Source organism: Cervus elaphus, chromosome 5, assembly GCF_910594005.1.
Source record: "Cervus elaphus chromosome 5, mCerEla1.1, whole genome shotgun sequence".
Lineage (NCBI taxonomy): Eukaryota > Metazoa > Chordata > Mammalia > Artiodactyla > Cervidae > Cervus > Cervus elaphus.
Genome location: NC_057819.1, coordinates 83,007,492 through 83,022,266, shown reverse-complemented (window position 1 = coordinate 83,022,266; position 14,775 = coordinate 83,007,492). Strand labels below are relative to the sequence as shown.

At 37.6% G+C, this 14,775-nt stretch overlaps 1 protein-coding gene across 4 annotated transcripts in view; it reads left to right on the top strand.

Annotated features, from left to right (window-relative positions):
- The window catches only part of TRIM37 (tripartite motif containing 37), a 168,282-nt gene that overhangs the window by 44,649 nt on the left and 108,858 nt on the right, over positions 1 to 14,775 (top strand). For all 4 annotated transcript variants that reach the window (XR_006341158.1, XM_043902818.1, XM_043902816.1 and 1 more), the window contains exon 12: positions 4,657 to 4,733. Coding sequence is in view for 3 of the 4 variants with exons in the window: in XM_043902818.1 (XP_043758753.1) it covers positions 4,657 to 4,733 (77 nt within the window). In the remaining variant the exon portion in view is untranslated. The remainder of the gene's footprint in view (positions 1 to 4,656; positions 4,734 to 14,775) is intronic.

Genomic DNA, 14,775 nt, shown 5'->3' with positions numbered 1-14,775 from the left:
ACTTTTTTCTTTGCCTGTGGCAGCTCTGCCCCAGTGAGCATTCACTGTGAAGCTGGTGCAGCTGCTTGGCTTACAGGGACCCGGGTGGCGCCAAGTGTGCAGGGACACGGACTGCCTCAGTGCTGGAGTTATGGCCCTATCAGAGTCTTTTTCCAAGCCTCTGGTAACTGGCGATCAGAAGGCCTCTTTGGCTAGTCTTTCTCTGTAGCTCTGCCTGTTCAGGTGCTTAGAGGGCTCCCTTGCCTGGGGTCCTTCTCTGTTCATCACACACGTAGGCACATAGAGGGGCCCCCCTGACTGGGGTCCTAATCTGTAGATCTGCATGTCAGGCACTTAAAGGGGCACCCTGGGTGGGGTCCTACACTGTAGATCGCTGGGTCAGTCACTTAAAGGGGCACTCTGCATGGGGTCCTACTCTGTAGTTCAGTGCGTCAGGCAATTAATGGGCCAGCCTTTCTATTGTTCATCTGCCCATGCTGGCATGTGTGGTCTGAGAGGCTATGGTGATGGCTCCACCCTCTACGCATGACCCTGCAGTATCGCCTTGCTTCCATGGCTGCCCGCCTTTGCTTCATAGGCATTTCCCACCACATCTCTTCCCTCACATCCCCTCGTTCAGTCTCTCCACAGTCAACAGCAGGCCTTGTTCTGGGTTTGCTCCACAATCCCTAAGGTCCAGCTCCCAGCTGGTCCGCCTTCTCGGGGACCTGCGTCCCTGTCCAGGGTATATATGGCTGCCGCAAGGACTGTCTGATTCTCATTCCATTTAGGCTGCCGCAGATCAGCTGTTTCACTCTCAGCCTTAAATGTTTCTCCTCTGACTCTGACAGTTACCCCGATGTGGGCATCGGACGCCTGCTTCAGTTCCCAAACCTGCCCAGGGCAGATCCAGTCCTAATAACACTCCTGTTTTTCCCCGTAGTTCCTTCATCCTACTGAGTTTTGTGTGATTCTATATATTCTTTTCCACTGGTCAGGTACTCCTGTTTGCTCTCAGCTGGTGTTCTGTGTGCACCTCTGTGTCTGAAGGTGTATTCCTGATGCATCCATGGAGAGATGTTCTCCATGTCCACCTACTCCTCCACCATCTTGTTCTCCCTGTTTTTGGGGGTTTTTTTGACACACATATATATATATATGTAGTTTTTTTTTTTTTTTAAATTCTACTTATTTTTGGCTGAACTTTCTTTGTCTTCATTGCTGTGCATGGTTTTTCTAGTTGCTGTGAGCAGGGACTTCTCATTGCAGTTCGTGAGCTTCACATTGTGATGGCTTTTCTTGTAGGAAGCACAGGCTCTAGGTGCTCATGGGTTTCAGTAGTTGTGATACCTGGGCTCTAGAGCATGGGCAATTGGGCCTAGTTGCTTCTCATCATGTTGCATCTTCCCAGATCAGGGATTGAACCCATGTCCCCTGCATTGACTGGCAGATTCCCAGCCACTGGACCACCATGGAAGTCCCTGTATGTATTTTTTAAAAAATAAAATAACTCATGAGATCACACTAACACTTATAATTCAAATTCAGAATTATATAATTTTTTAAACTTCTTTATATTACACCTATAACTCATTTCTTATACTCTGGGAACCTACTTTTTGAAGCCATAGGAAATAAGAGAATTGTAATATATCATAATGAATCATTCATTTGCTCTATAAAAAGAATTTCAGGAGGGGAACTCAATTCTACCATCAACTTGAGAAATTCTACCATCAGTTACTGAGAAATGTTTAAAAATGATTTTGCATATACTCTCATTTCCCTCTGCTGTGTCTGGACAGCTGTGAGGGTTCAGAGCTTGTTTTCTAGTAAATTCTCCTGGAAAGGTTAATGGAAACTGTATTTCCTGAATTTCTGTGTGTTGAAAATGATTTATATCCTTCATACTCTAAAGCCAGTATTGTTATTACCAAAGAAATAGAAAACAAAAAGTGCTGACAAAGATATGGAAAAGTTTGAACCCTTGTGCACTGCTGATGAGAATGTAAAATGGTGCAACTACTGTAGAAAACAGCATAACCATACTAATGGGCATTGTGGTTTTGATTTATGTACCCTAGTGGTGTTTTTGAGCATTTTTTCATGTGCTTGTTGGACATTTGTATATCCCTTTTAGAGAAGTGTGTATTCAAGTCCTTTGCTGATTTTTTAATCTAGTTTTTTGTTGTTTTAGAGTTGTAGGAGTTTATATATTCTGGATGTGAAAGTGTTAGTTGCTCAATCAAGTCCGACTCTTTACAACCCTGTGGACTGTAGCCCACCAGGCTCCTCTGTCCATGGAATTTCCCAGGCAGGAGTGATAGAGTTGTAGTCATTCCCTTCTCTGGGCAATCTTCTTGATCTAGAAATCAAACCCAGGTCTCCTGAATCGTAGGCAAAGTCTTTACTGTCTGAGCCACCAGGGAAGCCTCCACATTCTGGATATTGACCCCTTACTAGATATATCATTTACATATATTTTCTCATTTTTAAGTTTTCTTTTTGCTCTGTTGGTCATGACCTTTGATGGACAGAAATTTTAAATTTTGTTGTAGTCCAGTTTTTGTTTTGGCTTTTGGTTTCGTATGAAGGAAATTCTTACCAACTCCATTATCATGGAGCTTTTTGCTTAGATTTTCCTCTTGGACTTTTATAACTTTTAAGACTTATGTTTAGATCTTTAATATATTTTGAGTTAATTTTTGTATGATGGAGGGGTCTAGCTTCATTCTTTTGCATGTGTATAACCAGTGTGATATGTCAATCAGAAATCTGATGCTTTGCTTTCTGAGAGATTTCCTGGTTCTTCTCTCCTTGTAATCTGGACCTTTTTCTTCATTTGCTTGTATTATTTCTGTGCTATTTATCTTTTATTTTCCTCTTAGCAGTTGCTTTGCAATCTTTAGACGTGCCCTAAAAGACCCTGGATACTTGTTTTTAAGAGTTTAGAGTGACTAGAGTGCATTTAGTTCTTATACTCAGTTGGTATTACATTGAGCAAGTTTTTTGCAGTTTCTAGTGTCCTGAGGCTTATCATGCTTTTCAGTGACTAACTCTTGACCATTTTGTGGTTTTCCTTTTTTCTGGTCCATTAGATGTCCCATTGCGTCTCTCTCCTTTCTCCTACAGTGTTGATAAAAGGCAGGTCTTTGTGATTCTAGTTGGTCTGTCTTTATCTGCTTATGTTTTGGGGGTTGTGGAGATAACCTGTTACCTGGTTTTGTAGTAAATGTTGTTTGTGAGCTTTTGGTTTTGATGTTCGATTGTTGTTTTACATTCAGATTTTGAGAGTTTTAAAAACTATGCTGCCATTGTGCCTGTGTTGGCATTGTGACTGCCACAATGCCTATTGAAAATTCTTAAAGCAAGAATTTTGTTAGAGGTACAGAGGGTGCATTGATAGAAATTATAAAAATCTTGTTCCTTAAAATTAAAAATTAGGTCAAAGAGAAATTTCTAGTATTATTATGTGATAGAAATCAGGAATAAAAAATGTTTACTACCTTTTATTAATTGACTGTATTCCAGGGAAGTTGTTTTAGAAACAAATTTTAAAAAAGAAAGAAACTCCAGTTATTTGCACAAGGATGTTGGTTGATTTTTAACAATCGGTGTAATTTGCTATATAATTTATATTTCATAATAACTAAATATAGCACATTTTGACAGATACGTACAGTTGCACAATCATTATCATAGTCATGAGTTTTATCACCCTCCGAAGTTATCTGATTTACCCTTTTCAGTTAATCCTTTTTTCTCCCTTCCTGGCCCCTCTGCGACCACTGATCTGTTTTTGTCAGTATACTTGTACTTTTTCAGAATTTCATATCATGGGATTATACAACATATAATCTTTTGTGTCCAGCTCTTTTCCCTTAAGTGATTATTCATCTTTCTGTAGTATTGTATTTACTGAGTGATTATCATGTCAAACCTTGAATGCTGCATCACGACCTTTGAGAACAAGTAGCCTGGAAATGAAGGGGTTCAGAAGTAGCTGTATGCTTCTGTAGATACATTTCTGCCCTCAGCCCTCACAGTCTGGTTGGGCAAGTGTGCTTATACATGTAGCTTTAACAGACGTAATCTCACCCAGTCCTTGAGAAATACAAAAGGGAACAATTTTATTCATAAAATCTCTGTAATAGAAATATGAGAAACTTTAAATCTCCAGAGAGAATCTTATATGGAATCCTGACGTATGAAACATAGAAATTATATTTAATTACTTTCAACATCAAGTGTTACCTTTTTCTATTTTACTCCTTTTTAATCTTAACTATTATCTCCTTTGTTTTTTTGTCTCCTTCCTCAACTTCCTAGTGAAGTTGAGACTTTTCATTTTTTTGGTATACTTCTTTGGGGTTTTTATTTTTCTTGGAGGCTCATTTTTTAAGAGTTCTGTATGTGTTGAAACTCCTAACTCTTTTCAGAGTAGTTGATTTTTTCCTTTGTTTGTATGCTTTTATGCTTCTATCTTTATGTAGAAAAATAGTTTGTAGACTCTTGGTCTTTTTATCAGCTCTCTTAGTGCTTTTAAACTTAAAACTACTTCTCAATCCAAATATCAGATACTTTCCTATATTTTGTTTCATTGTGGCTTACATTTTTACACTTAAATTGATTGGAGTTTCTGTGTATATAACATCTTTTTCTTTTTGTTTTTTTGAGGATGGAAATGGAGTTGTTCGTGGTTACTACTTATCTGTGTTTCTGGAACTTTCAGCTGGCTTGCCAGAGACTTCCAAGTAAGACATGCAATTAAGTAACAAACTTTAGTGTGGGTTTACATACCTTCTTAGCATTTTTCATTAACTACTTTTGTTAAATACTATATTTTATGTCTGTTAAGATATTATACCAGTATGGACTCTCTGGCATAGTATGTTGGCATAGACTGTCAGTTCTCAAATTATATGGCATCAGGACTCTATACTCTTAAATTTTATTGGGAAATCCAAAGAATTTTTCTTTATATGGTTTTATCTGGTGATATTTTCTGAATTAGAAATTAAAACAAAAACTGTGAAATTTTTGTTAATTTACTTTAATAATAAGCCTACTACATATTAGCATAAGTAACATTTTCTTGAAGAATAACTTTTTCTAAAGCAAAATAATACTTGGTGAGAAAACATATTGTAAAACACTTCATAATGTATGGCTTTTCAATTTACTGTAATAAGTTGTTTGGGTTGAAGTATATATACAAAATCTGGCCTAATGGATTTTGCATTTCATATGTAGTTAGAAAAAGCTTTTTACAGTGATCTACAGTTCACATACCACATGAAAGTGAAAGTGTTAGTTGTGCACTTCGGGTGCAACTCTTTGCGACCCCATGCACTGTAGCCCTGTAGGCTCCTCTGTCCATGGAATTCTCCAGGCAAGATTGAAGTGGGTAGCTATGCCCTTCTCCAGGGGATCTTCCTGTCATCTGAACCACCAGGGAACCATACCATAAAATTCATCTTATAAATAAGTGTAGAATTCAGTAGATTTTAGTATATTCATTGAGTTCTTCAGCTATCACTGTATCTAACTTCAGAACTTTTTTTTTTTTTTTCTTTTTAAATTTTTTTGGCCATGCCTCATGGCATGTGGAATCTTAGTTCCGCAACGAGGGAGCAAACCTGTGCTCCCACACTGGAAGCACAAAATCTTAACCACTGCTGCCAGGGCATTCTACAGAACATTTTCATCACCCCGCAAAGCAACACTGTACTTATTAGCAATCACTTCTCATTCCCACCCAGTTCCTGGCAGCCCTAATCTACTTTTTTTTTAGGGAGGAACACTTTAAAAAGCAATTTTAGATAATTGTGAATCATCTTTGATATTACCCCAAAATTGAACAAGTGCTTGTTTGTTAAATGTAATTTGTAGCATGAAATCTGGAACCATATCAGTAAATTTTATTTCAGTCTGTTACACCATAATCTGTTGGTTTGATTTGAGATATGTGTTTCCAGTTATGGCATAATAGTGATAACCCTTTTTTCGATAACAACCAAAAAGGAAAACATTTCCTAGACACCAGACCTGAGGCAACAAATGAAAGCAATGCCTGAGAGACAGGAAATAAATCAGACCTGTGATTGCCTCACTTAACCTTGAGAGAGTTTTCAGGCCATAACACACGGAGGCAAAATGCAACAGTCTGGCTAACTCCTTGAGTTGAGGAGACAGTGCTGAGTGTCCAGGAAGACCAGCACACCTAGAGTGCAGTGGACAGAACACCAGAAGAGAGATCTTTGTACAAAGAATTCCAGAGATTTGGAAGGCATTCTCTTCAAATATGAGAAGGGCATGGCAACCCACTCCAGTGTTCTTGCCTGGAGAATCCCATGGACAGAGGAGCTGGGCGGGCTACAGTCCATGGGGTTGCAAAGAGTCGGACACAACTCAGTGCCTGACACACACTCTTCAAATATTCTGCAGAGTATTGAATGGGGCATGCATGTAAAGAAAGCTAACTGAGGTTGGGGGAAGGACCATCTGGGAAGGCTTAGAGGGAGTGGTGCCTGGTGCCTGGTACAGGGCCAGTAATTGTGTTGTTCCCATCACTGTAGTGGTAACTTCTAATCCATGGGGCATTGAATGAACTACACAGGAAATTTTTGCCTCCCTAGTGGAGAACAGTCCTAGAATGGACATTACTTCAGACCCATCTAACAAATAAAAGCAAGACTGAAAGAATCGAATTGTTTCCAGGTAACCTAACAGTAGTCTAGAGCAGAGCTCAAGAAAACTCATAAGATTACAAAAATTACAAAAATGTCCAGCAGAAATCCCTTGCACTCCTATATTCTAACAATGAGAAAACAGAGAAATTAAGGAAACAATTCCATTCACCATTGCAACGAAAAGAATAAAATATTTAGGAATATATCTACCTAAAGAAACAGAAGACCTTTATATAGAAAGCTATAAAACACTGCTGAAAGAAATCAAAGAGGACACAAATAGATGGAGAAATATACCTTGTTCATGGATTGGAAGAATCAATATAGTGAAAATGAGTATACTACCCAAAGCAATCTTTAGATTCAATGCAATCCCTGTCAAGCTACCAATGGTATTTTTCAGAGAACTAGAACAAATAATTTCACAATTTGTATGGAAATACAAAAAACCTCAAATAGCCAAAACAATCTTGAGAAAGAAGAATGGAACTGGAGGAATCAACCTACCTGACTTCAGTCTCTACTACAAAGCCACAGTCATCAAAAGATAGTATGGCACTGGCACAAAGACAGAAATATAGATCAATGGAACAAAATAGAAAGCCCAGAGATAAATCCATGTACCTATGGACACCTTATCTTCGACAAAGGAGGCAAGAATATACAATGGAGAAAAGACAATCTCTTTAACAAGTGGTGCTGGGAAAACTGGTCAACCACTTGTAAAAGAATGAAACTAGAACACTTTCTAACACCATACACAAAAATAAACTCAAAATGGATTAAAGATCTAAATGTAAGACCAGAAACTATAAAACTCCTGGAGGAAAACATAGGCAAAACACTCTCCGACATAAACCACAGCAGGATCCTCCATGACCCACCTCCCAGAATATTGGACATAAAAGCAAAAATAAATGGGACCTAATTAAAATTAAAAGCTTCTGCACAACACAGGAAACTATAAGCAAGGTGAAAGACAGCCCTCAGAATGGGAGAAAATAATGGCAAATGAATAAGAGACAAAGAATTAATCTCAAAAGTATACAAGCAACTCCTGCAGCTCAATTCCAGAAAAATAAACGACCTAATCAAAAAGTGGGCCAAAGAACTAAATAGACATTTCTCCAAAGAAGACATACAGATGGCTAACAAACACATGAAAAGATGCTCAACGTCATTCATTATCAGAGAAATGCAAATCAAAACCACAATGAGGTACCATTTCATGCCAGTCAGAATGGCTGCTATCCAAAAGTCTACAAGCAATAAATGCTGGAGAGGGTGTGGAGAAAAGGGAACCCTCTTACACTGTTGGTGGGAATGCAAACTAGTACAGCCACTATGGAGAACAGTGTGGAGATTTCTTAAAAAACTGGAAATAGAACTGCCATATGACCTGGCAATCCCACTCCTGGGCATACACACCGAGGAAACCAGAATTGAAACAGACACGTGTACCCCAATGTTCATTGCAGTACTGTTTATACTAGCCAGGACATGGAAGCAACCTAGATGTCCATCAGCAGAAGAATGGATAAGAAAGCTGTGGTACATGTACACAATGGAATATTACTCAGCCATTAAAAAGAATATATTTGAATTAGTTCTAATGAGGTGGATGAAACTGGAGCCTATTACACAGAGTGAAGTAATCCAGAAAGAAAAACTCCAGTACAGTATACTAACGCATATATATGGAATTTAGAAAGATGGTAACGATAACCCTGTATGGGAAACAGCAAAAGAGACACAGATGTATAGAACAGTCTTTTGGACCATGTGGGAGAGGGTAAGGGAGGGATGATGTGGGAGAATGGCTTTGAAACATGTATATTTATCACATGTGAAACAAGGGGCCAGTTCAGGTTCGATGCATGAGACAGGATGCTCGGGGCTGGTGCACTGGGATGACCCAGAGGGATGGGATGGGGAGGGAGGTGGGAGGGGGGTTCAGGATGGGGAACACATGTACACCCATGGCGGATTCATGTCAATGTATGGCAAAACCAATACAATATTGTAAAGTAAAATAAATAAGTAAATGAAACTGAGAAAAAATAAAAAGATTACAAAAATATCCAGCACCCAACAAAGCTAAGGTTACATTATCTGTTATTCATTCAGAGATTAACTGGCATGCAAAGAGGCAAGAAGAGATAACCAATACGGAGGAGAGTAAGCAGTTGATTTGAGCAAGAACTGTTTTTTTTTTCAATGTGAGTTATATTTATTGATATTTTATGAATTAGAAATGAAAACATTTAAAAAATTAATTTACTTATAGTAAACTAATTACATATTAACATAAATTACATTTCTATGAATAGTAACTTTTTCTAAAACAAAATAATATTTGATGAGAAAACTTGTTTTACATTTTTGGACATGTTTGTATGGCTTAAAAAGACAACTAGTTTCTCATGTGACAATTAGGAGAACATATTTTTCTCAGTTTTTATAACTACATTTCATCTGTTCAAAAGTTGAATAGAGATAAGGAAGATACCAAAAATTCATACTGAACTTCTTGAGAATGAACTAACTATATTTGAAATGAAGAATACACTGGATGGCATGAATGACAGACTAGATACTGCAGAAGAAAGGATTAATTAATGAATTAATGGACTTGAAGGCATTAGCTATAGAAACTATTCAAAATAGTAGAGAATAGAATTCCAAAACTATGAAACAACTTGAAGTAGCTTAATGTACAACTATCTGGAGTCCTTGAAGAAGGGGATGGGAAGGAAAAAGTAAATACTTTCCAAACTTGATAAAAGCTTTAAGCCCATGGATCCAGAAGTTTAGTGAACTATAAGCACATGAAACATGAAGGAAACATCAAAGTACATCATAATCAAATTGCTTAAAACCAGTGGGAAACAAAATATCTTAAACTGGCAGTGAAAAAAAAAGTAATTAAATTTAGAGGCACAAAGGAAAGGGTGAAATCAGGTTTCTCACTGGAAACAATACAAGTGAAATGATAATATAGCAACATTTCAAAAAGATTGAAAGAAGCAAACATTAACCTAAAATTTTATAATCAGCAAGAATATATTTTAAAAAATACGGTGAAACTAAGACATTTTCAGATCTGAACTATAAGAAATGTTAAAGTGCATGCTTCAGACAGTGTAAATAATACCAGTTGGACCTCTGAATTTAAACAAAGAAATGAAGAGCACCAGAAATGGAAATTACTTGAGTAAATAAAGCTTTTTTTCTGTTACCAAAGTAATTTTAAGTGATAATTGACAATATAATCAAAAGCAGTAGCATTATATTTTAGGGTTTTTAACATATTTAGAAGCAAAGTTCACAACAAAAACAGCTGTATAAAGTCCAAAAGAGGAACTTCCTAGGTGGTCCAGTGGTTAAAATCTGCCTGCCAATCCTGGAGACATGGGTTTAATCCCTGGTCCTGGAAGGTCCTACATGCCACAGCGCAGCTGACCCTGTGCATTGCAACCAGTGAGCCTATGCTCTAGAGCCCATGAGCCTCAACTACTGAAGCCTTCATGCCTCGAGCACGCACTCTGCAGCAAGAGAAGCCCGGGCATTGCAGCTGGAAAGTAGCCCCTGCTCACCGCAGCTAGAGAGAGCCTGTGTGCAGCAATGAAGACCCAGTGAAACCAGAAATAAACAAATAAACAAAGAAACAAATAATTGTTTTAAAAGGCCAAAGGATTAGAGCATGGAAGTATAATGTAAGATTCTGACACTATATGTAAAGTGGTATAATAACAATTAAAGCTAGACTGTGATACGTTAAAGATACATACTATCCTATTATTTTTTCTTGCCTCTTGTAACAAATTACCAGGAATTTGGCAGCTTAAAACAACAGAAAACATTTCCCTCACATTTCTGGAGGCCAGAAATCCAAAAACCATTGCTAGGCCAAAATCAGGGTTTCAGTAGAGTTGTGCTAGCTCCAGTTACACTAAGGGAGATCTGTTTCTCGCCTCTTCCAGCTTCTGCTTACTGCCAGCATTCTTGGGCTTATGGCAGTGTCGCTCCTACCTCTGCCTATGGTCACGCTGCCTTAGCTTTTTTTGTCTCTGTCAGATCTTGCTCTGCTTTTCTCTTACAGTGGCATTCATGGTTACATTTAGGGTGTATGTGGGTTTTCCAGGATAGTCCCCTCATCTCAGGATTCTTGGCTCAGTTGCAGCTGTGTATTCCCAGTCACAGGTTCTGAGAATTAAGATGTCAATACCTTGGGGACACTGTTCAGCCTCCCATAAATGTAAACTATAAAGCCACTGCTAAAATGACAAAGATGTTTAGTTTATAAAGCAATGGTGGGGATAAAATTGAAGCAAATCCTAGTCTTAAAGTAGGCAGAAAAAGATAAGTGGTAACAAAACACAGATGGGAGGAATACCAAGATGTGGCACCATAAATGGTCCAAACACCCCAATTAAAAAGTGGAAATTGTCAGGTTGGCTAGAAAAGCAAAACTCAAGTGTATGCCAAACCCAAGAAATATGCTTTAAATGTAAAGATAAACCATACTAATCAAAACCAAGTTGGAGATGTTACTTTAATATCCAAGTAGATTTCAAAGGAAAGCATATTACCAGAGATAAAGAAGTTTATTTCATAGTGATAAAAGGATCAGTTTTAGTCATACATACATACATCAGGCATACAATGATTATAAATATTTCTGTTTATACTCTGGTAACAGATTCTGAAAATGCACAAAGCAAAAACTGATAGAAATATAAGAAGAAATAGAAATTCTTCTCTCAGTTGATACAGCAGATAGGCAGAAATCATCAAGGACATAGTAAATCTGGATAGCCTGACCCAGCCTGACTTGCTGGACATTTATAGATGCTTTGATCCAACGGTAGCAGAATGCAAATTATTCTTAAGTGTGCACAAAATATTTACCAAGAAAGACCATATTCTGGAACGTAAAATATGTCTGAAAAAATTAAAAAATATTCAAATCATTCAGTTTTTTTTACTGTAATGAATTCAATTTAGATGTTTGTAATAGATATTTTAAAAATCTGACATAGTTGAAAGGTAAATAACACACTTCTAAATAACCCCTGGATCCAAGAGGAAATAATAATAGATTTTTTAGAAGTTTTTTGAACTGAAGTGAAAACACAGCATACCAGAATTTGTAGTATATTGCTAAAGCAATAGGTAGGGGAAAATTTATATGACTAAATGCCCATATAAGTGAAAATCAGAAAGGCCTTAAATAAAGGTCAGCGTCTGTTTTAATAAACTAGAAAAAAGAACAAGTTAAATGAAAAGTAAACAGAATAAAAAAAATAACAAAGATAAAAAATGCAATAAAATAAACATGCAGTAGAGAAAATCATTAAAATCTAAAGGACAACATTTAAAGTCTAACACTAAGGACTGATGTTGAAGCTGAAACTCCAGTACTTGGGCCACCTGATGTTGAGAGCTGACTCATTGGAAAAGACCCTGATGCTGGGAAAGATTGAGGGCGAGAGGAGAAGGGGGCGACAGAGGATGAGATGGTTGGATGGCATCATCGGCTCGATGGACATGGGTTTGGGTGGACTCCAGGATTTGGTGATGGACAGGGAGGCCTGGCATCTTGTGGTTCATGGGGTTGCAAAGAGTTGGACACGACTGAGCGACTGAACTGAACTCAACTGTATAACTGAAGATATATAATAAAGCCATAGTATCAGCATAATACAACATCATATTAGCTTAAGAGACAGATGATCAATGGAATATACAGATCTCCGTGATCCAAAAGTAGAGCAGTTCTCTGAAACCTTGTGTAAGACGAAATGGTTTCAAGTAAAGAAGCAATTACCTTGAGACATACCTTGCTAACAGATGCACAGAATATAACAGGATAAAGTATATATGCTTACAGACACAGTTCAAAGCTATGGCAGCTTGATACTGAGATGCTGGGTATAGTTCCTTTGGAAGGAGGTTGGTGGTGACACTCCTGCTGCTTGGAGCATGCCTCCATAATGGCTCGCTACAAAACAAGCACTGAATGCTATTTTCACTTTTCAACTTCTTTTTGTTGTTGTTGTAAAAGTGAAATTTTTCTTGGTTAGAAAAAACAAGTACTAGTGTAGACCCTTTTTAAAAAAGTAAAGTGGCAGAAAGAGAATGTTAAAAAACTGGGGATACCTATGTTACAACTCCAGAAATAAATGCACTTTCATTAGGAAATTAGTGGTTGAAAAAGATGGAAAGACAGTGCTGTGGGGAAGGTGTAATCTTTTCAACAAATTGTGCTTGAACATTTGAATATTCATATGCAAAAAAATGGAACTTGGATCCATACCTCACACTGTATACTTAAACTAACTGAAAATTGATCCTAGACCTAGATTTAAGTTGTAAAATAATAAAACTTGCTGGAGATAATACAAGAGGAAATGCACCTTTGTCTTGGCATCATTATTTTAGTTAAAATGCAAAAGCACAATCCGTAAAAGAAACACATTTGTAAGTTAGACTTCATGAGAATTGTAAAGTTCTTTTCCTCAGATTACGTGGAGTTGTACTGACAATAGATAAACAAGGTCCCTTCCCCATATTCGCAAAAAGTTTGTCCGACACCCCATAAAGAAGGTATAAACATGGCAAAATAAGCCTGTGTAAGATGTTTATAGCATTAGTCATTAGGGAAACAAATTTATCTACAATACAGTACTACCGTATCCTATTAGAGTAGCTATAATTACAAAGATCATACCACGTGTTGGCAAGAATATAGAGAAATCTGAAGTCTTAGAATATAGAGAAATCTGAAATCTTAGATGTTTCTGGTGGGAATATAAAATGAAACAATGACTTCTGTAAGCAAGTTGGTGATTTTGTTAAAAAGTAAACATACACTTCTGTATGACTCAGTCGCACCACTCTTAGATATTTATCTCAGAGAAAAGGAACTAGATATCCAACAAAGTCTTATAGAAATGTTCATAGTAACTACATTTTGAATAGCCAAGTAAAATCAACCCTAATGGTTGATTTCATTCATCAACAGATGAATAAGTAAGTTTTGCTATGGCTAGACAATGGAATAATACTTAGCAATAAAAAATAATGAACTATTGACACATGTGACAATAGGACTTTTAAATTAATGATTTTAAATGAAAGGAGTCAGATTAAAAAGAGCACATATAAATGATCTATTTATATAAACCTCTAGAAAAATGCACACTACTCTGTAGTGACAGTGCAGATGTGTGGTTGCTGAGAGATGGGGTAGGCTGGGCTGAGGTTGGTTGGAAGGTGTAGGGAGAAGGTAAGAAGAATTATGAGAGGCAGAGGAGACTCTGGGAATGGTGGATGTGTGTTTTGGTTGCTATACTGGTGATGGTTTTATGGATATATATATAAATATGTGTCTGTTATACACCTAAGTTCCACGTCGTTAAAACTTTATTTATGGCTGTGCTAAGCCTCCGTTGCTGCGCTGGCGTTTTCTCTGGTCGTGGTGGGCGGGGCCTCTCTCTGCAGGCTTGTTGAGGTGGTTCTGTTTGTTGTAGAGCATGAGCTCTGGGGTGCGGGCTTCACTAGCTGCAGCTGGCGATCACGATTGAGGACTCAGGCACTCAACAGTGGTGGCCCACGGGCGTAGTTGCTTCACCACGTGTGGGATCTTCCTGGACCAGGGATGGAACCTGTATCCTCTGCATTGCAAGTTGGCGTCTTAACCACTGGACCACCAGAAAAGGCCCATTTCATTAAAACTTACTCAGAAAGACAATTAAAACTTTATTGGCCTGTCTTATGCTTTGCGTGGATCTTTTACTCATGCGTGACTTTGTAACATCATGGGTTAATCATTTAGAAAATAATGATTTACCAAATACAGTTGATACATTTCATTAGGCAATATCAGTCACAATCATTGATACCACTGTTTTCATAAGAAAAGTCTTAAAGTAGTGAAAAGCTTTTAAATTCATGTGGCGCATACAAGTTTTCTAGGATTATGTTTTTGTTGTTTTTTTTTTTTTTTTTTGCTTGAAAGTGTGTTTTATCACTGGCAACAGATACTGGCAGTTCTTTCCCTTAGTTATTTTGGTCCAGAACATGTCTGCTGGGTATCTAC